Source organism: Colletotrichum fioriniae, assembly GCF_027942845.1.
Source record: "Colletotrichum fioriniae strain IMI 355084 chromosome Unknown scaffold_4, whole genome shotgun sequence".
NCBI lineage: Eukaryota > Fungi > Ascomycota > Sordariomycetes > Glomerellales > Glomerellaceae > Colletotrichum > Colletotrichum fioriniae.
The window spans coordinates 3,219,537-3,244,995 of record NW_027076840.1 but is presented as its reverse complement, the minus strand read 5'-3'; the positions used below and the strand labels follow the sequence as shown (position 1 = coordinate 3,244,995).

Here is a 25,459-nt window from a genome sequence, read left to right as displayed (position 1 = left end):
CCCAAGCTTACTCCTCTGCATCACAAACAGCGCGGCCGTCGGCGCGTCCAGGCTATAATCGAGATGCGGATTAAAGATGAAATTGCCCCCCTGGCAGATATTATCCCCCGTATGACACACGACGAGCAATTTGGTCGGATCGACGCCGTCAATCGGCTTCCCGCCCAACGGGTCGCCAAACAGCACGACGCTCGAGAGCCGCGCGCGCTGGTCGGGCGGCATCTGCGCCACGGCGAGGCGGGCCACCTGCGAGCCCTGGCTGTACCCCGACACCGTGAGGCGGGTGTCTGGGCAGGCGGAGATCGTGCGGGAGGCGACCTGCGCGGCGAAGGCGGCGCCCGTGGCGGAGCCGCCTGCGAAGAAGCCGGGTGGATCGGCCGGGTAGGAGTTTACGCCCTGGATTGCGATGGAGCCTGTGCCGTTCATGTAAGTGCGGAGGGCGTCGAAGAAGGGGGGGCCGGTGAGGAAGCCCACGTTGCCTGGAGGGGGTGTTAGTCTCTCAACCTGCCTTTACTTCAAAGGGCCGGGGGGCGGATAACGTACCAGGCTCGTTGGTCCCCCGGGCGAAGAGGACGGCAACGTCCGGACACGTCACGGCGCGGGTGGTGTTCCCCGGGAGCGTTAGCGGCATGCCCGTAGTGCCGTTGATGCCGAGGGCCGTGTCGAGGTCGTTTTGCGTGATGCCGTTCTCGGCCACCGTCTCGCGGAGCGCGCGCACGACGAGCAGCGTCGTGTTGACGACTTTGTCCACCAGGCCCGGCACGCGGTCGAGGACCTCGAAGGAGCCGGAAAGAAGACTCGAGAGGTCCCTGTCGCGGTAGGGGTTCCCCTTGATCTTTTGCGGTGGTGTTGGTGTTGTTTGTATCGACGGTATTATAGGTATCGTCAGCGCCGTGGTCTGCTGGTATAGCAGGGCTGACGAGAGGAGGAGGGCGGATGACGGCCTCATCGCGCCCTTCTCTTTTGAATGCGTGTTTGTGTAAGTCGTGCCAAGGAGGACGAAGTTGTTTCGTTTGAGGGTGTACCCAGGTGTTAATCGTTCGGGTGATCGTCAACCGCAGAGCCGCTTAAGGTAACCTTGAATCGAATAAGGGACTTCTAGGTTGCCAAAAACCCAAAGGATTGTCAAGGGGGGTTGTTCAGGGTATTTCAAAGCTTTGACATGTGCGTGGGCAAATGTTCGAACGTCCTTGGTGGTTGATGAAGAGTTGCGTCACAGACACTTACACATGGGATCATGTAAGTGAGCTAGCTCCTCAACGACGGGGTGCCGCCCATTGCGTACTTGCGTACTCGCGACTAGACTCGCTTCAGATGACGCCGCCTCACCCGGACAGCATTATGAGTGATGGGGGGCATTGTGAGAGAAAGTCGCAGACTACGACGGAATCTCCCTCACCACCAAAGAAGGAATACACAAAATGACACAGCCCCTCCCGTGCCAAACGCGAAGGCGAAGGGCGTTTCACAACACCACCACCCCAAGCATCCCCCGCTGCAGGCGACGGGCTCACGGCGAGAATATGCCGCGGTGAAACCGTCTGATGTTGAATCTGTTAGATTCCATCGCCAATGACCAGGGACACTGAGATGCTTCGCTCGGACTTTGTCGAGCGTGGGATTCCGTCATTTGAAGTATTTGAAAATCCCTACGCTCGGATGTAGAAGGAGGTGAGAGTGAGTGAGAATAGTGAGCGCATAACCCAAGAACCTCCTCTCCTCATTAACCCGATGTCTGGCATCATGAAAGTAAGCGCATCCATCAATGTGGTCCGACATCCTCGGTCTAGACTCGCTCTCTCTCTCTCTCGTACCTTCATGATCCTGCCAAGTGGGTGACAAAATAGTTTGCCGCCCTTAACATTTGGTAAGCACACTGCAACATCATCACAACCACGAATGCTCAACTTACTAGTACTGTAAATAACCGCCCAAAGTCTCCAAGTGAATTATACACGCAATGAAAACTTCTATTCGATGAGAGTAGCGATTGTCTCGGTACAGACCAAATAAGTGTTCACAGGGTCTATGACTACCGTACTATTTTGTCACCCACTCACCTCAGTCTGATCTTCACCCATCATCCGTGCCTCCCAACCTCAAAAAAGTCCGTGTCCCTCAACCGTGTGCTCATGGTCTACACCTAAATAAACATAGCCAAGACCGCACGCAAATAAAAAAAAAAAACCGCCTTGCGTTTCGCACTCGGGAAAAGACAGACAGACGGACGGGAAGGCGGGAGAGCGGAGCGCTGCGAGACCCCGTCGGGGAGAAGATCTGGAAGACCATGCTCAGAGATAGTAGGCATCCGTAAAACGAACTGCATGTAGGGCACGGGAATGGCTTCCGTGAAGTACTCCGGCCGCTCGGGGACGTCGCTCATCTCATGGAGTCGGGTTTCCCAGGACCCCGTCGGGAGGATCTCGAATTAAGTAAAGTCAGGGGCATGATTTGTGAATGCATGGCTGCCAAGCTGAGTATATGGAGAAGCTTCCATGTTAGGCACCCGGCCTCGCGGGGACCTACCTGCGATTCGGCCATCAGTAGCACCGCTGCGAGCGAACTATCACGTACACACCAAGATGATCAAGTACTACATCTCTCTCATAAGATATCTCGGTATGAACAGCGTCGCCCTCAGGGGAACGCGCCTAAATAACCAAAAACTCCATCCGTCTATGATAAAGCCCTGTTCCCCATCCCATAAGACAAACTCCATCAGTGACCGTACCCATATAAACCGGGGCCGAGTAAATAAACACACCAAAATCGGTGTCACAAATATGTACAAAATGGCTCCAAAACACGGTGTGAAGTCTCGACGTGAACCGCCCTCACTCTGGTCGACCACCAAAGGGCATCTCACCCTGATTCTGATCTTGCCCCTGCCCATGTCCCTGGTTCTGTACACCCAGAGACCGTAACCGCTGCGAAAGCAACCCCTCCGCAGCACCACCAGGACTCCCACCGCGCCCAGACGATGGCGCGAATGCGTTGCCGCCGTACCCGACGTCCCCCTTACTCAGCTTCTCGTACCTCGCAATCTGCGCGTCCCAGCCGTCCTTTGTCGTCGGCCTGCTCGCCTGCGACGACTGCGGCGAGAGGATGCCGGGCGTCGTGGTGCTTGTCGTGTTCGTGGTATCGCTGACGTCGCTCCCCAGACGGGCACGCCCACGCCCCGCAAGGGCAAACGGCACCGCTTCCACGGGCTGATTATTATTTCCCCCGCTAAAGCTAAAGGGTGACGGTGACTGCTGACTGTACCCCGCGGCCTGCGGCGACTGCGAGAACCCGTCTGATGTGCTGCCACCATCCGCCGCGTAAGGGTAGACAGACGGAGCCAAGGGAAACCCGGCACTCCGCCTCCGAAACGCCTTTTCCGCTGCGAGCGTCGCCGCGGGCCCATTGTGGCTGCTCGACATGGGCGGGTGCATCACGCGGATGGGCTTGTACGGCGTGAACCGCGGCTCCGGGTTCGTCGTCTCATTTCGGAGCTTCTCTTTCCCGTCGGGGACGCGGTTGGCAAAGACAATGCGGACGCTCTTGTAGAGGTAGAAGCGGCCCTTGGACGGGCAGCAGATGTGGAGGTGCACGAGGTACCGTAGGATTGGGCGATCTGCGGCTGCGGCGGCGGCGGCGGCTGCGTCTTCTAGCCCGGGCGTGTTCGTCTCCATGATGGGACCCGCCGAGTAGCTTCGCTGCCGGATAAACGTCTTGGTCCCGGGTTCCATGCCGGCCAGGTCATAGGGCACGAGGAACAGCTTCACCGCTGTCTTGTTTGGGTTCTTGATGACGATTTGGATCTGACCCTTTTCGGGGATGCGATAGCTCCCGCCCGGCGGCGCTCTCGGGGACGCCGATCTCCGTCTGGCCCGCTGTGCCGCACGATCCGAGGACCCGTCCGCGGGCCCATCGGCCATGAGGACGTCGTCTTCAGCGATCCTTTTCTCGACGTACCGGCTCTGCATCTTCCTCTTGGACCGCTGTCCCTCCTCGGGGTTGGGTAGACCGTTTTCCAGGTCAATCTGGCCGACGTACGGGCTGGGGCCGTCTTCCGACCGCACACGCCCTTGCGAAGCTCCCCCGTAGCTATAGAACACGGCAGGAAACGGCAACGTCACATGGGCGGGACACCTCAGACTGGATTTGCACTTGCCCAGCCCCAGCACGCCAATCTGCGCGAGAAAGTCGAGCGGCTTGGACGGGGTCGTGGACATGCGGCCGCGGAGGATGCTCTCCTCGTACGACCCGACCATGGAGGCGTGCTGCAAGGGGGAGGTGTCCGAGTTGAACGACGGCCGCCTGGGTCTCAGAAACGTCGCGGGCGTCTGCGGCGACGAGGCGGCCCCAGGGAGCGGCACCTGCGGGATCGACGTGAGGGAGCGCCGCGGCTGGTGCGCTTGGTACGGCAGCGCCGCCGGCCCCCGGTGCGAGGGCTGCCTGTGGAACGCAGCATGGCTGGGCGAGGGGAACGCAAAGGGGGACGATGTGACCGAGTTCAGCGTGTGTCGCCGCAAAGGGCCTGCGAAACTCGGGGAGCCCCCAGTAATGGCGATGCTGTTGAGCGGCGCAGACAGGTCGACCTGGTCGTTGCTCTCGGACTGGACCAGCGGGCTCGTCGGCGGCTTGTAGACGAAGCTGGACGAGAAGGAGGACGACAAGGAGGACGGGACGGATCGGTAGTCGTCATTTGTCGCCGGAAACGGCAACCTCGTCTCGAGCTGAAACGGGGAAAGGTCCCGCGGTGGTGACGTTGCCAGCCATGAATTGCGCGATGCCAACAACTTGTTGGTCGCGCCATGCGTCGTCTCCTCCTGTGTCGTTTGTTGCTCCTGCTGCTGCCGTGACCGCGGCCTCGGCTGATGGTCCTCTGTGAAATCGCCGCTGTGTAGAGCGGACCGCGGTCTCTGTATGCTTAACCCCTCGCGCAGCCGCTCATCGTCCTCTCGCGAGCCGTGGGCGGCTGCTCTATCCGGTGTGATGCTCGCGGGCGGCAAGAGGCTGTTGTTGGACGAGCTCGAGGGCGGCCGGGGGCTCTGCGGCGTGCTGGGGCGGGGCAGGTTGTTGAAGAGCGACTCGAGCTTGGTGATATTGTGAGCCACGAGATCGTTCCTGGGAGATGCGACACGGCGGTTCGGGATCCACGTCGGACTCTCCCCGCGCTTCAGCCGCTCAATCAGCTCGGCCCTGTCAGAGGTAACGGCGGCGGAGGCAGCAGCAGCAGTGTCGGCGTCGGCGTCGGTCTCGGGTGTTGACGGCCTCGTCGGGCTTTCGATAATGGGACCTTCGCATAGCTCGGTTCGTATGCTCTCTTCGGAGAGTCTTCTCATCGGCGACGGTCGGTGTTGCGGTACGGGCGGCACTGCTTGCGGCGTTTCTGGTGCCGCGGCCGTTCTGTGCTCGGCTATGGATGATAGGTGGTGGTGGTGTTCGAGATCGTCCTGGAAGATGGGCATGGTTTGGTCGAGGTCTGAACCACAGCACGGCTGTGGTCCAGATCTGGAGTCGGGTTCGCAATGTTGGCGGCGGTCGAGAGGAAGCCAATCATGCCTCCCGTGTCGTCTGCTCTGCTTGTTGGTTTGTAGTTGTAGGGCGTAGTTTGTGTACTATGGAGTGGACGAAGAAAAGGTGGTGCGTCTCTGTCGGGAGATTTTGGTTTCGCGGTGTTAGTCACCGGGTTAATTATTCTTTAACAAACGGGACCCGGTAGGACGTCATAAAGCGCACCCCTTCGGCCCAGTGACACTTCCGATTTCGCTCCCTGGCCCTGGCCGTAAGGTCAGTAGGTTCTGAGTCAAGCAAGGGTACCGGTGGTTCTGGCGTGCTTCATTGGCGTTGTACGAGAAATGAGGCTGTCTAAGAAGAGAAACAGAACGGCACTAACGACGGTAGGACAAGAAGATAGAAGTATGCGTATAGATACAGAAGATACAGACAGAGAATGAAGAGGTTGGAGTTGCGGTCAGTGACATGCAATGCAATCCGTCCGAGTGAGCTAACCACCTGAGTACTACGGCGTAAGTACGGATGCAGCTGTCGTTCGTCGGGGCTGGCAGAGGCGGGCCCCAGCACACCAGTGCAGCGCAGGCCCGCAAGCGTGCTAAGGCAGGTCAGGTAAGGGCCCGGGGGGAACCTTTAGAGACTAGGGTACCAGGTGGTCAGCTGCCCCAAGTCCCCAACTTTAGCGAGCAACGGCCATCCTCGCTCTGCCAGTCTGGTGAGAGACTCAGTTCCTCACTCGGTCATGGCTTGAAGTGTCTTGGACCGATATGCCGACCCTTGCTTCATGCATCCTCCAGAGAATGGAATCCACCAGGACCAACATCTTCCCTTATTACCCCTTATCCGTCGTTGGATCCACCCTTGTTCTGCGCTGGCGTCGTCCCACTCGCGCGATGTGATTCACGTTTGCGTTGGTCTCTGCCATGCGTCTTATTCATGCCCGACATCCGCTGTAGCCATGGAAATAGAAACAACCTTCTCAACTACGGTGTAAGGCACAGACGAACAAAAGATAGTTTCCAGTGCTCGTATGAGCAAAACAGAAAGAGGAGAAACAGAGAGGGGAAACGTCGTTCTCGCTACAACGCCGACCAAACAATGGTCATCAATTCAATAGCTGAAACAGTAGGCAGAGTATGGCTTTTTTCAACTCAACGCCTTGACTCTATGCGTCTATTTTGAATGCTGTTTCCGAGTTCCTATGTTTCCCGCTTTCGTATCCTTTCAGAACATGCATTCCAAGCTTAGCCGAATGCCGGGACAGGTTTCGGACCCTTGGCCCCGCTCTGGGCTTTCATCACGCTCACACCAGCGTCGATGGACCTCATCAAAGATGGGATAGGATGAGTGATTCAAGACCTAGTGATCAAACAAATTTCAGCTAGTAGCTCATTGTTTATACTCTGAAAAGTGCTCAGATAGCTCTCATAACAGTAGATTTAGCACAACCCGGCAAACTCTTACAACCTTCTCACCAGCGATTTTAGCCCTGATCAATACTCTCAGCTCATGTGTAGAACACCATGCCCGAAATATTCTAGCGGAATACTGAGAGTCAGCAGCCGTAAGACTTTGCAAGTCGGTAATCAAAAACTGTTCACCAAGAAATCACGGCTCCCGACGACTGCGACATCACTAACGGGGTCCTCACCAATTTACATCACGCATACAACACAAACTTAGCGTTGGGGGTATCAAATTTTGGTATCAATTCTTGCGGTGACGTGCCGCTTGAGCGTCTATTGAGACGATGTCGTGAAAAATCTCGTCCCAAAACCTGCATCCTTCTACTTGGAACGTATACAGATAATACTGTAGTCTACTTCCTCCTCTGCTTTCCTTCATAAGACGAGCACCCCCTACTCAACTCCCCAGTCATCATCATCTGCAACATCATAGTCCATATCCCGCTGCTGTTCCGGCTGCTGCTCCACCAGGTCACGTGCCGCCGACGACCCGTTAGGTGCGGCGTTGCCCATGGCCATATCATGGTCAGACGCGTCCTGGGCCTTTGACGACGCGCCATTCTCAACAGTCTTGACGGGGGGTAGGGGCGTGGCGACCCACGACAGCTCCAGTTGGCCGTCGATGCCCGGGATCTCCTGCTTGGGGAGACCGTAAAAGAACTTCTCGGCCGTCTTGCGGTCCTTGAAGGTGACTTCGGTCTTGGACGGGGTGGTGTTGATGTCTGTGAATTCACCGACGGCGAGTAGGTATTGCCGCAGCACCTCGTCCTTCTCAGACGCAGTAAAGTCCACGCCCGTGACGGAGACAGTCCGAGGACGGTTGTCGAGTGAGTAGGCGGCGTAGGCGACGTGGACATCGCCTTGGTAGCCGCCGCGGTATGATCCTCTTCCTCGAGGAGCGAAGCCACGGCCACGCGGGACGAAGCCGCCTCTGCCGCGACCACGCCCACGATAGCTTGCATGCCACGAGTTGGACGGTTCATCCGTTGCGCTCGGGTCGAGACCGAGGAGCTTAGCCTCGTCTTCGAGAGCCGCGAGCTGCGCGCGAAGCGCCGAGTTCAACGAGCCCTCCTCTCCATTCTCCCCTCCATCACCATTCTTCGACGCCAGCTTAGCTTGAAGCTTCTGCTGAACCTCGCGGTGCTGGGCGAGCAGCTCGCGTTGCCGCTGCTCCAGTTCTTGGCGTTGCTTGTCCAACTCCGCCTTTTTTTGAGCCTTTTCCTCGTGCTGCCGCTGGGCCTCTTCTTGCTTCTTCATGAACTCTTCCAGGTCAATCTCCGGCTCGGCGTCTGGGTCTTCGCCATTGGCAGCAGCGCGTGCGGCAGCCTGCTCGCTCTCTTCCACGAACCAAAAGACTCTGACAAATCGGTTGTCAAAGATGACCTTGGGAGACCGGTACGCCGCATTGGCAGAATCCCACGTATCATACGTGACGGTCGCGAGCCGTTTGGGAGGCTGCAGTGAGACCTCTTGAATGTTGCCAAACTCGGAGAAGAACTTGCGGACTTCCTCCTCAGACAGGTGCTCCTCAGGTATGTTCTCCACGACAATTGTCGTCTTTGTGGTGTCCTCAACAGGGCCTTCGGCGGAGAAGGAGGCTCTATTCTGACGCCGTTTTCCTCTAGTAGCACGGCGGTTCTTACGGCCCTCCCGACTGGACCGCTCAGCGTTGAATGCCTCCATGAGCTGTTGCATTTGCTGAAAGTTTTGCGACATCATCATGGCCGCGTCTCGAGGATCAAAGTCTGTGCCATTGTGTCAGTCCGAGTCCTGTCCAGTGATCTTGAAAGACAAATGGTAGAGAATTGTGTAGCTTTCAGTAGTCAACCTTATAAATTTTTGTAAAGTCATCGCACGAATGCTCTGATGGATTACTCATCATGCTACGGGTTGGATGTGACAGACAGAAAAGATGTTGAACTCACCCTCGAATTTCGGAGGCCCACTGGGACCGCTGGGCGGCAACCAGATGGGCTCGACGCCGTGGTCATACTGGCACGAGTTTCCCCGAGCACAGTATCCCTTGGTCGCGAAGTCGCGGCATTTCTGCCTGTTTCTTCGTGGGCCTTGAGGCGGGGCAGAGCCCTGAGGATAAGCTGGCGGCATCTGAGGCATCCCGCGCCAGTTCTGGGGACCGGCCGGTGCTCCTCGCGGGAAGTTTGGGTCGTACGGCGCCGCCGTAGCCGACAGCTGGAACGAGCCATCGGCAGGGAACGGCTGCGCAGAGTATCCTCCGGCACCCGAAGCCGTCGAGTCCCACTGACTCCGGCGAGGCTGCTTGTAAGCGCGCTCCTCGAAGCCCGTGTCCCGGTCGCCCGAAGCGCCGCCATCGCCCCTCTCATTGAATGAGCGCTTTCGCGAACCACCCTGAGACGGAAACTCCGGAGCCGCTGCGTGATTGTCTGCCTCTGACCATTTCTTGGGCGGGGGAGGCGCGCCCGGGACAAATGACTTGTACTCGATGACGCGAAACAGCTCATCAACAAATTCTGGCGCAGTGTCTGTGGTGCGCTTTGTTAGCGAGAGCTTAAACGCGTCGTCGTTGTGATCAGCCTAACCTATGTTGAGGAACTGCGGCAATTCGCTTTCGCATGCCGCACGAATGTGCGCAGCGTCGCCTTCCTGCGAGGCGAGAAGAGCAAGGACATAGTCGGCCAAGATGTCTGTCTCTGTATCAGATCTGTGAGTGGTCAGCAATGCGATTGGACAGCGAGAAGCTGACGGGGAGACAAACACTTCAGGCAGCTTGCTCAGGAGCCACGTCCTCAGCAAGGGCGCATCCTCCTCTGCTAGAAACATGGTCGTCGCGGTGAGGGTCGCGCCAGATCATGGGTTTGGAGAACAAATACAAGTTGACGTATCAATAAGTCTGATACTCAAGTAATGTATGGACAGGTTGGAGTCATTGTTGTTGCTCGGCGGAAAGCCACGCGAACAAACAAAAAATTTGCCCAGAAATGAGAGGTTGTTGTTGTGAGAAGGAGCTTTGTCGGAACGAGGCTGAAAGCTTTTATTTGCAGAGCTCGCTAATGCGACCCACTTTAAACCTAAGTGGGATCCATGCGCGGGTCGGCGTCGCTCGCTGCTGCTGCTGCTGCTGCTGTCCGCTGCCGTTAAGGTATCCGCTGCAGATTCGAGGCAGTACTCCAATTACTATCACTGATCAGATTGCAAGAGCATAAGGTACCACCACATCACAGTACAGGCAGAATGCAGCATATTACATATTGAACTTGTCTTCATTCGAGACTACGCGAAAGCTATGGAAAGAACGGGGTCATAATTTTTGATATCATCCACCAAACCCAGTTCGTCATGAATGCCCAAAAAGGCACAACGCCATTTTCTATTAACCCGTGGGAAAGGCGTTTACAACTTGTCGTAGTACTGCGATTCGTTAGCATTGATCAATCATGGGGGTTTATGAGGGAAACTCACGTTCTCAACACCGGGAACCTCAACCTTGAGACCCTTGCGCTTACGCATCTCCTGGACGATCTGGCCGACCTTGGAGGTGCCGTCCAGAGGAGAGCCACCGGGCAGGGGCTGCCAGTGGTCAAAGACGGACTGGGGGAAGGCCTGTCCGGAGGTGGCCTGGCGCAAGTCACTGTTGAAGCCGAAGGACTCCATGACGGGCAGGTAGGCCTTGATGGTGAACAGGGGAGTACCAGGGCGCTGCTCCTCACCGAAGACGTGACCACGTCTGCGGGTAAGGACACCGTAGACACCACCCATGGCCTGCTCGGGCACCTGGATCTCGACCAAGAAGACGGGCTCGAGAAGAGCGGGCTCGGCGAGAAGGGCGGCGGCGTACAGGACACGACGGGAGGTGGGGATGATCTGGCCACCACCACGGTGAATAGCATCGGCGTGGAGGGTGACATCCATGATGTTCCAGCGGACGGAACGCATGGGCTCCTCGGCAACGGGACCCTCGCGGGTGGCCCATTGGAAACCAGAGACGACGGAGTCCTTGATTTCGTTGAGGTACTGGACGGCCTTGGTCTGGTCGACGAGCAAGTTGGCACCGGTGGTGTCGGGGCCGAAGGTCCAGATCTTACGGGCGTCAGTGACATCCCAGCCGAAGTCGTCAGCGAGGACACGGGCGCGGGCCTTGAAATCGTCACGGGGGCTGATCTTGCCAGCCTCGATCTCCTTGGACAGCTCCTCGTCAATGGGCTCAGCGATCATGTAGATACGGTTGTGCTTGTTGGGAGACTTGGAGAGAGCAGTGATGCTGGACTTGCCAACAACAGTCTCACGGTACTGGACGACGGGGTCGGAGATGATGAGGGGAACACCGGCGTGGTCGTTCATGAGATCGTTCAGGCAAATCTCCAAGTGGAGCTCACCGGCACCGGCGACAATGTGCTCACCAGACTCGGAGGTCATGGTCAGGACACAGGGGTCGGACTTGGAGAGACGCTTGAGACCCTCGACGAGCTTGGGGAGATCCTGGGCGTTCTTGACCTGGACGGAGCGCTGGACGACGGGGGAGACGGAGAACTTCATGACCTTGAGGTTGTGGGCGGTGTCGGAGGTGGTGAGAGTACCAGACTTGAGGAGGAACTGGTCAATACCAACGAGACCGACAATGTTACCGGCAGGCATGTCGTCAATGGCCTCGACCTTGCCACCCATCATGAGGACGGTACGCTGGATAGCCTTGATGAAGAGATCCTCCTTCTTGCCGGGGGTGTAGTTGGGGCCCTGGATGCGGACCTTGATACCGGACTTGACGGTACCGGCAAAGACACGACCGAAAGCGTAGAAGCGACCCTTGTCGGAGGTGGGAACCATCTTGGAGACGTAGAGCATGAGGGGACCCTTGGCATCGCAGTCGCGGATGGCAATGGCGGCCTCATCGTCGGGGGGACCCTCGTACAGAGTCTCGGCACGGTACTTCTGGGCGGTGACGGGGGAGGGGAGGTGGAGAATCATCATCTCGAGAAGGGCGTCGGCGGCGGGGAGGAAAGTGCGCATGACGGCCTTGAGGAGCTGCTTGCCCTCCTTCTCACGGTCCTCGACGGGGAGCTTGAGGTCGAGCTTCTGGAGAAGGGTGGCGACCTCCTCCTTCTTGAAGTTCATGACGGCGGAGAAGATCTTGAAGATGGGGTCCAAGATGAACTGGTTGAAGGCACGCTCGAGCTGCTTGCCCTCGTGGGTGCTCTTGTTGGTCCACTTCTTGGTGTGGGGGTTGAAGTAGTTGTCGCCCCAGAGACGCTCCATCATCTTGTTGCGGTCGACACCAAACTTCTTGGCGTAGCGGACGGCGAACTGGCGGATGGTGAAGGCCCAGCCGTGAAGACCGGAACCGAAGGCGATGGTACCCTTGTCGGGGTAGACCTGGACGTCACCGAGCGACTTGTCAAAGTAGGTGGAGATGATGACGTTGACGGACTCGATGGTACGGGAGAAGGACTGGTAGAGATCCTCCTTGGAGACCTGAAGCTCGAGAAGAGCACGGTCGACCTTGTTGATGATGACGACGGGCTTGATGCGCTCACCGAGGGCCTGACGCAGGACAGTCTCGGTCTGGACGCAGACACCTTCGACGGTGTCGACGACGACGAGAGCACCGTCAGTGACACGGAGGGCAGCAGTGACTTCGGAAGAGAAATCAACGTGACCGGGGGAGTCAATCAGGTTGATGAGGAAGTCGGTGCCGTCGGTCTTCTGGCCAACAATGTCCTTGACATCGTCGGGGTCGACGTTGTGGTACAGAGAGATGGCGGTAGACTTGATGGTAATACCACGCTCCTGCTCGTCGGCACGGGTATCCGTGGCTCTCGCGTCTCCGGCCTTGGCGGTGGAGATGATACCGGCCTTGGAGAGAAGGGAGTCGGTGAGGGTGGACTTTCCGTGATCGACGTGGGCAATGACGGACATGTTACGGACGTTGGTGGGCTTGTCCATGAGCCCACGGATCTCCTCGACGGTGAAGCTGTGGTGAGAGCATGGTTAGTATGGTGTTTGGCTGTGAGGGAGCTTAACTCCGAAGGAGAGAGAGGGGAGAAGGTCAAAGTGAGGTGAGGTGAGGGGCGGGGTAGAGACGGTCGCTCAGCAGCAAAGCTTTGCTGCAACGATGCGGCAAAGTGTGCAAGCATTGCTCCATGAAGATGGTGATGATGATGATGATGATAGATGACAATGTCATGATGTAGAAGCAGGTGTTGTCGATGTTGTTTTTGTCTTGACTTACTTGACCATCTTGACGGCGGTGGCTCAGCGAGCTCTTTGAAATTTCTGTGTCGGGTGGGATGTGTAGAGTCGAAGTTGGGCGAAGCGGGGTTGAAGAATCTGCCCCGCGCTCACAGAGTGCTGAATCCTTTTCTCTGCTGGAGAGAATGAAGGAAGACAGATGAAGATGTGAGGTAGCCTCGAAAGGTTGAAAAGTCGACGGTTCCAGGAAACGACAGGGGAACTGATGAGCTCCTCTACCGATTCTTTTATCGTCGAAAAGGTGAATGGGATGGAGGGGTAGAAGGGTGAAAAGGTGGGAGGGGGAAGGGATGGAAAAAAAAAGGGAACCGGTGCGTCCCTTCGCCTTGCCTTGGCCGTGTGAGGCAGGCGGTTGCCCCGAGGGAAAGATGAAAAAAAAAAAGTTAGTGACTGACTGGCCCGCCGGAAGGGAAAAAATGGGTAAGTTAGGTGGGGCACCAGCAAAAAGAGTGTGAGAGAAAAAAAAAACCCCGCCACTCTCGAGGTTCCTCCTTCCTGGTTTTTTCGCCCTTCCCCTCTCCAACCACAGCATCTGCAAAGCATTTTGGGCAGGCACGGCACACCTCACATGGGGCCTCTCCTTCCTGCCCCTCTTCTTACGCACTGTGGACGTACCTCTCGATCCCATCCAATTACCCACTCCTTCACCTCTACCACTTTGTTATTCGCAGACCTGTAGCCTCTTCTCTCACTAATAATCGTGGCGCCACTCACTCTCACTGCCTGTGATATTTACCGCAGTACGGATACAGTATTTTCTTTTGCAAGGCAAGGTACGGGGGTGCCACAGCAACAGCCTTCCAGTCTTTCGTCAGCACCTTGCACTCACCAGGTACCTTACGCAGTAGGTATTTTGCTCCGGACTTCTACTCAGGGCACCTCACCCGGCCGGTCTGTGCAAGGAGGGGCAGCGTGCCTTCCTTATGCGAGAGGAAGGGCAGTAACCCTCCCCTCCTCGCACCACAATGAGTACCTCACCACTTGGGCAGTACACCCCCAGTCAGGTCGTCTCAACTGCTCTCCCATTCGAGCTGGACGCACATTTGACACACGCCTTGTTTGAATTAGACAAAGCTCCCGTCAGGATAAGTTATCCGTACACGGCCACTGCTTCAAAGCTACCTTACCTTAGCTAAGCATACTAAGGTACTCGCAAGAGAATCAAGAACTCTAAGCTCAAGACACGGAAAGAGCTCTCCCTGCTTATCTAAACAATCAAAACTACCCCGCCCTCGCTTGGCCTCCACCGTGCACCGCACTGTACCCAAAACCAGCCCACCCTGGTGCACCGCAAAGGTGGTGAGATCAACGAGATCAACGATCATCACCTTCAAACCGCCCCGCGTGGCTGCGAATTGGGCTCTTCAGCACCCAATGACGGAGCCGGCGCTGACCATGAATCCTCCCTACAAAGCTTACCTTACCTTACTCTGCTATACACCTTGACACCTCTGCCCGCACTCAGACCAAATCATCCGGGGTGGCGGAAGATCAGACACCCGGCCGGACTGGCTGAGGTGTAGATTTCTCGGTCAGCCTAATCGGGACGCCGTGATGGTGCCCACTTACCTTGCAGTCGACCGGAGCACGATTCATCGGCATCCAAAGCCACGAGCCATATATCGGTCTGGCTCGTCCCGTCAAAACAAACGACGCCTCTCTACTCATCTTTCGTCAGGATGCTTATTTACACTTCCACTCTGTCACTGCATGCGCCTCATCCTACGGCGGGCTCGTCACTCACAAGTCCGGGTGTGTCAGTCGCCGTGGGAATAATACTATGTTTTTGATTAATAAGTCGATGCTTGAATGGTATCCCCCAATGTGCCGTAGTGATGCTCAAGGTCCAATGACCCAAATGCTAAACTCCCTAAACACCGAAGACGACTGTCCGCGCCGAATGACTCAACGCCGTGCCCTTTGCCATCCCATCCCCTAGACTAAAGTCCCTTATGACCCCAGAATCTTTGAATAAGCATCCTCCACCTCACCAGCCAGCTCAAGCAACGCCACAATCACAATCTGGTGCGTCAGATTCGGTAGCCGGTCCCTGTGAAGCCCAATCCACTCCAGCGGCGGCGTCGCCTCCCCCATGTCCCTCAACTGAGGCGTCTCGATAATCGGCGGCTCCAGCGCAACATAGTCGTACTTGGACTGCGGCACGTTGACCTCGGCCGTGATCTTTTGTTGCTGCTGCGACGAACCCCCCGCCCACCTGCCCGTCGCCTCCTCCTTCTCCCCCCTCCCTCCGTGTCGGCGTCCGGCACCCCCGTCACCTTGATCGCCGTGAGCGCCGCCGTCAGCGGGAGCTCTTTGCCCCACGTCTGCTCGAGCGATTTGGCGTGGCTCGCCCACATGCCGCGGATGTAGCTGATGCGCGAGTAGTTCCATCCCACCTCCACCTTGCCCTCGAACGCGCTCTTGAAGATGTAGTCAATGCGGTTGCGGTTCGGTGTCTGCCACGTTTGCATGACGGCGCCCACCTTGGGCACTTTGAGAATGGTTCCGCCGCGCGATCCCGTGGCTCGCTCGACAACGTCTTCCACGGAGATCTCGCTGAGCGTCTTGGGCGCTTCAATGTTCCTGACACCCGCCAGTCCGATGCGCAGCTGTCCAAGAGTGAGTGCCAGGATGCTGTGGACGCGCCGCTGCTCGATGCTGGCCGCGAATCGTGCCTCCGCGCCGAGAGCCTCCATCTTGAACACTTGGTGATCAGAAAATGTGCTCGGGAACACGCCCAGGTTCAATGCCTTGAGCGTGACAACGACGTCTGTATCCAGCGAGATGGGCGCTTTCAACAGCGTGTCTTCAGCTGGAAGCTTTGGCGCGCTTGTGAGATGGGGAGACAAGGCGGCGCTCTGGTATGACCGTCTCCTCATGAATTTCTCAATCTCTTGCAGAGACATTTCAAAGTTGGCACGCCTCTCCTGTATGAGCTTCTGGAACGCTTGGTAGAGCGATACGGCTTGTGCTGCCGACGTCGTGGTGCCAAAGATTTGCACTGCGTCTCCGTCAAAGATGGCGACGAGTCTATCACCGGTGCCTTCGAGACTGCGTCGGACGTTGTACATGAGAAGCTCGAGAGACGTTATGTCGGCGACGAGGAACGCCTGGTAGTCAAAGGCAGCCTTCACCCTGAACTGACTGAATCCGATGGATGCTTGTACAAGGGGCGTCTCGTTGAGCGCCGCCTCTCGCTCAGGCCACTGGATGGATGTCCGCAGCTGGAACTTTTGCAGCGCAATGAAGCCGCTCAACCGGCCTGTGCAGTCTATACCAATCTTCTCGAAGCCGAGACACAAGTTTTGCTCCCAGTCCGACGTCTTCTTTGACGAGACCCAAAACTCCTTGATGGCAAAGACCGATTTGCCAATGGCTTGACCCATGTCTACGCTGACATCAAGAGATGTAATAGAAATGGTTGCAGTCCACGGGAACGCTGCTGTGGCAGCCACCTGCTGATATCTCTGCACCAAGTGGCCTTGTTGTGATGTTTCTGTGTTGAGTTTGGCGACCGGAGCCGTCGTGGTATTCCGCAGCTCTGTCGGGTACCAAATCTCTCGGAACAGCAAAAAGTCCTGAAGCTGCTTGGCATTGATGGAGACGGTCATCGGGCTGACCTTGAGAATGGCAGACACGCCGCTCGTTCCGCTGACATGCTTGCTGTTCATCAGAGACAGCACGATCGAGTCGACGTCGAAACTTCCAGTGGACTCTCGCGAGTATACGTGCTGAACGGACGCCTGTAACTTGGAGAAGGCTCCCGAGATGGAAAAGAAGTTGCCTTGTTCCTGCGAGCGCACCGTGTTGACGGTGAAGTAAATGTCGTCGAAGCAAGTTGTGGCAGCCACACGCGCGATGGGCTGACAGCTTAGTGAAAACTCTTGGCGGCAGATGCGCAGTCCCAGGTTCAGCTTCAGACGCCCAATGACAGCGTTCGGATCAGCAGTGAGAATGTTATCCTCATTGCCGGTCTTGGGCTTCGCCGCGGCCGCCGGTGTCTGGGCTGCTGCTGACGCTGGCGTGTCCTTGTCCTTGCCCACGACTTCTTTGACGCTGGTGGTCATGTCCATGATAAGGGGCACCACGGACGGATACAAGATGTTACTCGAGGCGTCAATCTTGATCTCGCCGTACAAAGAAGGGTCTTCGTTTCCGTTATCGCGATACTCAAACTTCCAGGCTAGACCCGGTGATCTGAGAACAGTGCTGCTTCCCGTGTCATCCGTACTGAACTGACCATACTTGCCTGCCAGGGAAGGCCGTCCGGTCCTGGAGCTCCCGCGGAGTCCGTCTGTTGGCTTCTTTCCCGATACATAGACAACAGCACCCGAAAAGTCTGCGTCCACCAGCAGAGACTCTAGGCGTTTTGTGCCGAGTATGCTTCTCTGCGGTGGCGCCGGTTCCTTGATCTCGTCCACTTTTTCGACCTTGGGCGGAGTGGTCCCTGTAGTCCAATTTTGAGACGCTCTCTGCACGTTCTGCATGGAAAGACTGATGGAATCCTTGAGGATCGCGGCAGGGATGATGAAGCCCGAGGTCAGGCGCAGGTCGAGCGACTTGCCAACTGCCTGGAAGGCCAAGCTGCGGGTGTTTGGGTTGGACACGTAGGCAATGTTGAAGACGACCTCGGGAAGCAGCGCCGAGTGAAGCGATCTGAGGCTCTTGTCCTGGCCAGGAGGAACCATCTGGAGTTGAAAGTTTTCAATGGAGAGCCTGGCTGATTTTGTCTGGCGTGTCCCAAAGCTGACAAGCTGAACAGACAGGATGAGGTCTTCCTTGCTGCCCGCCAACGGCAGCAGCTCATCTGATGGATCGCCAACGAGCCAGGAAATCTGCGTGTCGCGCACCTCAAAGCGGTACACAATCGACGACAGGAACGAGTCGATGATGTCTGGTTCTTCTGCCTCCTCCTGATCATTAATGGCAATGCGAGGCCTAGTCTGTCGGATCTTGCGCAGGTACTCGAGCTCGCGCGATGTATCGAGGTCTTTGATCTTGTCACCCATGTAACCTAGAGCGGCCACTACCGTTGAGACGGTTTCCGGAGACAGTTCAATCTCTAGGCCGTCGCTTCTAAAGTTGAACGACCTCTCTTCTGTGCCGTCTTCGGTGCACCGCGTGTTCATCGAGATGAGAGCGCCGAGAGCGAGGCTACCACAGGACCTCATAGCGTTATCCCTGCCTTTCTGCACATCAATCAGGATTTGACGCAGGTTGATATGCAGTTCTGGTTGCGCCAGAATCGGCCCATGGGACCCGTGGCGGTTGGCCACTTCCAGGTGCACTCTGTCCAGCTTGAAAGAGAGACACGCTGTAGGATCCTTCTCAGACACGAGAGGCGTGTTTCCAAACACTTCAATCCCAGCCAGAGTGAGATGGATAGTGTAGATGAGATTCGAGTCGGGTTCAGGCGGCGATGGCTTCTCTTTGTGAATCGCTTTTTCGCCAAAGAGTTCACTAATGTGGCCCTGAATCGCCTTTGTACCCTCTTGAAGCTCGTTAACGGCACTGGAAATCTGAGGTCGATTGAGAGCCGTCAGAAGGCTGTACACCGCAGAGGCGTCCAACTGCATGAGCTCGACAGAGCCAAACACTGACACCGAGTGCTCCCCCTGTCCCATGTGACTGACGATGCGGCCGTTGGTCGGCGGGATGCGGAGAAGCGATATGCTGCGCTGTCGGTCTCTCACGTCCATGCGGACTTCGTGAGAGTTCTCCTTTACGTCAAAGTCGAAGATGAGTTCCTTTCCAAAGTTGGCAGCCACGGCCGCTCGTGCTACCACGCCCGAGATGTTATAGGTCATTGACTGCAGTAAGGGAACACTGATACGGTACTCATCCAGGAACATTGCGACGTTGACCCGGAAGGAAGACAGACGTTCGGCAATCTTGACGCTGTTCCTGCGGGGCGGCGCTGGAGATTCCGGCAGCTGTTTCTGGAGCTTGTGTATCTGCGTCAACTCGTCCTTGACCAGATAGTCGGCAACTTCGACGAGGTAAAGCGGATCTTGCTTCACTGCAAAAGTCAAGGTGCGACTGCTGGCTGTCGACTTGATAGTGTGGCATGACGTCGTATCCGTCTCCAGGAGCTCGTGAGAAATAATGATGCTAGGGTCTTTGATCTGGAACATGCCGAGCAGCTCCGATCGATGATGGAGGCGAGATGTCACTGCATCGGAGCTGAGGATGAAGTTGATGGATGAGCCAGTCTTTTCATAGGCATCAACCAAGCAAGACACCTTCATGTTGTGGCCGAGAGAGGTGGCGCTGAGGTTGATAGTATCCACTTCAATGGAGCCTCGCCCGACGGCCAACACAACGTGAAATGCGTCTTGGGTCTTTGGCTTTGCGGCATCGTCCACTTTGGGCTCACTCTTGGGCTCTTGAGGAGGCTTGGCAGCCCGGCTGGATTTATTGTACAGTCGCAAGACATCCTCGGCTAGCTCGCACAATTCCCAGTTGAGAATGACGGCAGCTTCGCCGCAGTAGACATTCAGAACAGTCATGTTCTTTGGCACATCTTCTGCTCCATCGGCATTTGGCACTGCTTTCTGTTCTAGCCTCGTCGTCAAGTCAGAGAATACAACTCTGTTTTCCTTTGGCCCTGGATCGAGGAGTAGTTGGACGTCCTTGAGGCGCAGAGCAGCCAGGATAGGCAGATCGGGCGGCGCGGGTCTGTCGTCTACCTTTACTGCACCGAAAACGTTCTTGATCAGTGAAGAATCGGCCACGTCAGACAGATCCCAGCTGCGCCATCGTTGGAAAGCGTCAATGACGCGCTGGGCAGCATCGGCCGGTGGCGAGGCTGATGCCGCAAGGCAGCTCAAGTGCAGGTCTCCTTTGAAGGCCGCAGGCAGGTGTGTCCAGACTTGGCGCAGTCTCGCAGCCATCTTCCACGAATCAAAGGTGCGTAGATGCTCCTCGGCAGATCGCAACACTGCTGATGGGCGAGTCAAGAAGGATGGGTCGCCGATAGGATGTCCCTCGGTCATGAGCTTGTAGACAAAGTGTTTGATGCGGTCCTCGTGTCGAGACATTGTCTGTCCCAGCACCTCGCCGAGCTCTGCAGCGACGACTCCGGTCCTGTGGATGAGTGACGCAAGGTACTCAATCTTTTCTGATGCCGTGCTGCTCTTGATGCTGCCAATGTCTGCGTCAATGTAGGTGACATCCTTTGAACCCAGTGACACCATGACGCTTTCAATCTGCGCCATGAAGGCTGCTTGATTCTCTTCAGCCCCTGAAAGCCGTTCTGAGGCTGACACCTCGGCAGATCCGAGCTTCAACAGGACCGAGGTTCTCTTGTTGCTCGCAACGGGCTTCAACGGGTCCTTCCACGCGTCGATCGAGCGGAGACACAGCGATAATCTTGACACGGTCACATCGTATTGGTCCTGTTCTTCGCCGCCGGGATTCATGCGGTCGACGGCGGAAGAGTTTAGGAAGCGTATGCTGGCCTTTGGGACCCTGACGAGTACATCGGTGATTTCGCCGGCAATCTTCCTCTTCTTTTGGAGATCAAAGATGTCCGTCATTGATGATATTTGTAGTGTGTCGAGGATATCATCTGGATCGCTCGGCTGTAGAGCCGCTAGTAGTAGCGATACATTCTTGACAGCCGAGGGGTTCAAGAACGCAGTGACGCCTGAAGGAATTTCCAGTATGATGCTATTATGAGCACGATCCTCGGTCAGAGACTCGGGGTCAATGTCGTCGAGACCAAACTCAGAGAAGCCAAAGACAGACGCTTCTTCGTCTTCTTCAATGCTTTGCATGACAGCCTCTGACGTATCAGGCCGAACGCTCTCGAGTGGAAACGGCGGAGTGTAGAATTGGCTCGAGAAGGCCACCGACGAGTGGTGGCTTGCATCTCTCACGTCTCCAATGGCGCTGTAGAATGCCGAGTGTCGTCCAGTAGACGTAGAAACGTCTCGCTGGTGCTGCCCTCCTCGCTTTGCTTCAGAGCCGTCCGGGTGCAACATGTCTGACTGCCTTGACTTTGCTCGTGATCTCACGGAGCTTCTGGGCCTCACCACACTGCTAGTGCTGGAGGCGGTGGATGTCGAGAGGAATGAGCTCTTGTGGCGTAGGGGACGAGAACGACTAAACGCCGAGCGACTGTCAAAAGACCTCTGGTCTCCGTCCACACCGTCCAGGACCGTCGGGTGCGGAACCGGCGGGAAGCCCTGGGCCGGGGGATCGAGCTGGTCGGGGAGCGTCTCCTCCAAGATGCCCGGTAAAAGCAGAAAATCAGTTCGCCCAGCCCGTTGGTCCTCGCGACGGATGAGCTCCTGCTGCAACTTGCGCTCTTCAGAGAAGTGAAATTTTCTTCCAATAATGGCCACACGGATACTGGCTTGGAAGAAGGCGTCTGTTTCGACGCCATGCTGAGACTTCCACTTGTGTCGCATGGCCGATTCCGAATTCACACACGACACTTGAAGATCCGGGAGTCGGATGTCGGCTCGCCTAGAATAGTGCGTGCGGGCCCAGTCGTTGAATTTGATATCAAGGGTACCGGTCGAGAACAAGAATGCCGCTTCGTCGACGTGGCACCAGACGCGGACCGCCTCAACAGCCACCCTCAAGAAAGTGACGTCGTACACAATGACGGAAGAGAGCGGTATCAAGGCGTTTTCGTCATCGTCGAATTCGAATGCGAACCCTTTACCCACGCCCATGAGTGCCGTTAAGAAGTCGGCAGAGCATTCTCCCGACACGGTGCCGACAGATATGTCCCAATTACACATGTAGGTCGGTTCGCTCGGGGGAAGCCCGAATAGACGGTGGCCGTAGATGGTGAGTCCGTCAATGAATAGCTGGGTACTGGACACTGCGCTGATGGGCGTTTCCGAACCCGACTCTGCGTTTCCGAGAGACAGGTTCAGGGGGTTGAGATTGACCTGCAAGTCCATATAGTAGTTTGTGAAGCGGAGGTCCAAGGAGAGGCCGGCAGTCTCGACCTGAACATTGCGCTGGCTGGAATACAGGTTGGCAGGCAACAGCAGGCGCAGGTCGTCAATCTTTACGCTCAGAATAACGTCCAAGTCGTTGGACTTTTTCGGAGGTGGCCGATTTGCGAGCTCTGCGTCAGGATTGCTTTCTTTGAGCCGCAAGAGGTCTTGGTACTCTTCGAGCGTCTTGAAGTGGATGTAGTCGCCAAGGTAGTTGTCCTTGAGAACCAAGACATACCGTATGATGAATCCGTAAATTGTTGCCGTGGGGGACTGGAGACTAAGGTTGATTTCTAGGGTATCAATATTGGCCGGCGATGTGGTGGCGTTGTAGTGGTATTTCCCGTCAACCTCAAAGTTCTCGCCGTGACCAATTTCTTTTGATGTGAGAAACGTTCCCTGCGTATTCCACGGAGGCACATGTAGCCACAGCGAAAACGTCTCGGCACTCAGAACGAAGGGTACGGTGTTCATGCTAGGCCGGAACTTGTCAATAGGGATGCACGAGTTTACAATGAGGGAAGGGCTCTTGGCTACGACGTAGGCGTTGTCCTCGAGATCGGTGGGGTTGTTGATGATGTTGCCATCGTTGGCGTTTAGGTAAAGCATTGCGTCGCGGAGCTCGAGATTGAGGTAATATCTAAAGGGCGTGAAGACGAGATATTCGGCTGGTGGCCCCGAGGCCCAGTCGTCGACCAGGTCAATGATGAGGAAGACGTGGTCCCTCAGTATAAAGAGCTCCATTTGTTCTGTGACAATATTGAAGTACCACGTCCTGAGGGTGTTCCATTTGAGAGGAGTGGAAAGATCGCAGGATATACGCTGAGGCCCTGAACGCCAGAGAAGCTCATGGTTCACGCTGGTCGCGAGTTCGGTGCTGGGAAGATCGACGTCAAGCTTCATCTGGTAGCCTGTTTGGCTGGCAAGCATGTCCATGGTGAAGGAGATTGTGGAATTGCCAGGCACGATGAAGTCTAGCCAGCCTCCCGGACGGGTGGGCGCCGCGTCTGTCTTTGTGTTCTTCTTGGCACGGTTTCTCTGCTTGCGCTTCATCGGCTGGGGCGGCGCTTTCATGGGCGGCTCTTTGCCCTTCCACTTCCAATTCTTCGAGTCCTCTCGAATAGGAATACGCAGCGTCACCTCATCTAGCAGTTCGACAAACAATTTGAACTGCGTGGGAACGCGGTAGGCGCCCTCTTCCAAAGGCGTCGCAGGAACGGCATCTTTTGACAAGCTGGGGACAAAGACACGCTGAAGATCCGCTCGGTGTCGGTCTGCCCAAGGCCCGTAGTTGACCACACCGCCGTTGATGGCAAGACTCATGCCCCATCCGGGGGCCTCATCGCCGTTGATGTACGTTGCAGCATTCTCCTTTGAGCGTCTACTCGCGGCCTCGGCCGTCACCTTGCCTACAACATCCCAGTAAATGGTCAGCGTCGCCTCGGGGCTGTCTACCACGGTGGACTCGGCAGCGTACTCGACGCCTGCCCACCGTAACCTCGAATCCTGTTCGTCTTCGTCCAGGTAGCGGGCTAGGCCTTGCCACTGGTTGGAGCCGGGTATTTGAGACACTGCGGTGGTGAGCGGACTGCGCGAACCCAGAGAGAAGGATTCCACGGATTTCCGCCAGTATGGCACCAAATTGCGCAGTGTCCCCAGCGTGCGGCGTCTCTGCCGCCGGAAGAATGAAGTTTTGTACGTAGGGCTAGGTTCCTGGGCGGCCTGTTTTTCGCGGCTGGCCCTCATCGCCTGGTCTTCTTTGAAGTCGTCATTCTCCCGCATCTCTACGATTGGGTGCTGGAACTTGATCTTGAAGTTCTGCCTATACGGGTCCGGGGTGGACGTCTTTGAGGCGTCGATTTCACCAGAAAGCCCATCGGCCTTGACAATCAAGATAGCCTTGGTGTTGTCGTTTCCCATGACTACAGCTGCCTTTTGGCACGTCACAAAGATGGGGAAGAGCTGCAGGAGAAATGGCAAATCGGAGTCTGCTTGGACATCATCGCTGCTGCCAGCCGGGCCATCGGAGGGGGTACTAGTCTGACTAGCCGAAGATCCGCGGCGTCCAAAGGTGTTGCCAATTCTCGAGAGCAGAGCCACACCGGATGTCTCCTTTTCGTGTTCTGTGGAATCTGGCGACGGCTCGGGCTTTTCAGTCGTCCTCTGTCCTCGGTTTCTCAGCGAAGCGTTTTCTTCTTTGGACTCGAAGGCGGTCGACACGTTCTCGGCAGTCGCTGTGGGCTCCTTTAGGCCAGCCAGAACGCTGTCATAGGCGGGGCTCCGATTGTATATGAACCATTCCAGGCCAACCAGGGACATTGTGACTCGGCAGGGCAGATTCGAGTGTCGTCCGTTTGTCCCGGCGGAAGCCTGCTCAGCTTGCTGCTGTGCCGAAGCTTTTATGTCCACCTCGCGCACTCGTCGTAGCCAGTATCGCCATGTAACGTAGCCATGCTGAATCAGGAACGTCTCGTTGTTGCCGTGATATCGTAGACCGGTGAAGAATATGCGTCCACCAAGAAGCGAGACCTGGAGGGCCTGTATGTCTATGTAGAGACGGTAACGATGCCATGTGTAAGTTCGTATACCCCACGAGAGGAGCGATCCAAAGGCCCGGTTGAAGTAGAGGAGGAAGAAGACGGCGAGAGCACCGCATATGATCAAGTATACGAGAAACTCCCATCGAAAGGCCGGGGTCTCGGTCGGCGTGGGGTTCGGCTCCCCTTCTTGCGGCATCCTGACGGCGGCGAGTCAACAATGCCTCAGCTAGCATCAACGTCGGAGCTGTCCTTGTCCACCCACTGCCATGTCGCGGTTTCGCCGTCGTCGCTCGCTTGGTGTTGTGATGGTAGTAGGTTCGTAGGGTGACGGTATGATCGTAGGACGCGGTAGACGTTACTGAAGGTATCGCGGGTATCGAGTGTGCAGGGTAGAGTCGGATAGTCGGGTGGGTGAGGAGTCGGTGAGACAGCGCAACGTTAAAGCATGCGCAATGTGTGCGATGCGGTCGAGGTTGAATTGGTGTGGGATCACAGGCCTGTAACTTTCTAGCAGTTCAGTCGCATTTGCAAGTCGCGCCGAGCGTTCCCAACAACGGGCCTCGGGGTGTCTCGCGCTAATGACAGCCCGCCCGCCCCATGAGGTGGCCCACCGACGGAGCTGTGGTCGTAGCTTCCGCACACCCCCAGCCCAGCAGCCGAGCAGCCCAGCAGCGGAGGTCAATCCCGGTGGGTGGTGGACACACGGGCGGGTCAGTGGAAGGTCACTGTGGTGCTCACTGCTACCCCACACGCTCAAGCACGCTGTGAAACC

The 25,459-nt window shown here is 56.6% G+C and overlaps 5 protein-coding genes across 5 annotated transcripts; all 5 read right to left on the bottom strand.

Annotated features, from left to right (window-relative positions):
- Positions 1 to 7: 7 nt before the first annotated feature.
- N0V96_004700 (uncharacterized protein) lies at positions 8 to 949 on the bottom strand (the record flags this gene model as incomplete). Its single annotated transcript, XM_053196578.1, has 3 exons — positions 8 to 52; positions 121 to 479; positions 544 to 949. The coding sequence occupies 3 exons, from the start codon at positions 947 to 949 to the stop codon at positions 8 to 10; spliced, it is 810 nt and encodes a 269-aa protein (XP_053045979.1).
- Positions 950 to 2,834: 1,885 nt separating this feature from the next.
- Positions 2,835 to 5,330, bottom strand: N0V96_004699 (uncharacterized protein; the record flags this gene model as incomplete). Its single annotated transcript, XM_053196579.2, has 1 exon — positions 2,835 to 5,330. One exon carries the CDS (start codon positions 5,328 to 5,330, stop codon positions 2,835 to 2,837), a length of 2,496 nt encoding a protein of 831 aa, XP_053045980.2.
- A 2,031-nt stretch (positions 5,331 to 7,361) lies between these two features.
- EFT2_2 (translation elongation factor 2) lies at positions 7,362 to 9,767 on the bottom strand (the record flags this gene model as incomplete). The annotated part of the gene is made up of 4 exons (XM_065757195.1): positions 7,362 to 8,713; positions 8,894 to 9,469; positions 9,569 to 9,648; positions 9,703 to 9,767. 4 exons carry the CDS (start codon positions 9,765 to 9,767, stop codon positions 7,362 to 7,364), a joined length of 2,073 nt encoding a protein of 690 aa, XP_065614408.1.
- Positions 9,768 to 10,337: 570 nt separating this feature from the next.
- On the bottom strand, positions 10,338 to 13,178 carry EFT2_1 (translation elongation factor 2; the record flags this gene model as incomplete). The annotated part of the gene is made up of 3 exons (XM_053196581.1): positions 10,338 to 10,355; positions 10,407 to 12,912; positions 13,171 to 13,178. 3 exons carry the CDS (start codon positions 13,176 to 13,178, stop codon positions 10,338 to 10,340), a joined length of 2,532 nt encoding a protein of 843 aa, XP_053045982.1.
- Positions 13,179 to 15,140: 1,962 nt separating this feature from the next.
- On the bottom strand, positions 15,141 to 24,883 carry CSF1 (Macrophage colony-stimulating factor 1 receptor; the record flags this gene model as incomplete). Its single annotated transcript, XM_065757194.1, has 2 exons — positions 15,141 to 15,383; positions 15,458 to 24,883. The coding sequence occupies 2 exons, from the start codon at positions 24,881 to 24,883 to the stop codon at positions 15,141 to 15,143; spliced, it is 9,669 nt and encodes a 3,222-aa protein (XP_065614407.1).
- Positions 24,884 to 25,459: the final 576 nt, after the last annotated feature.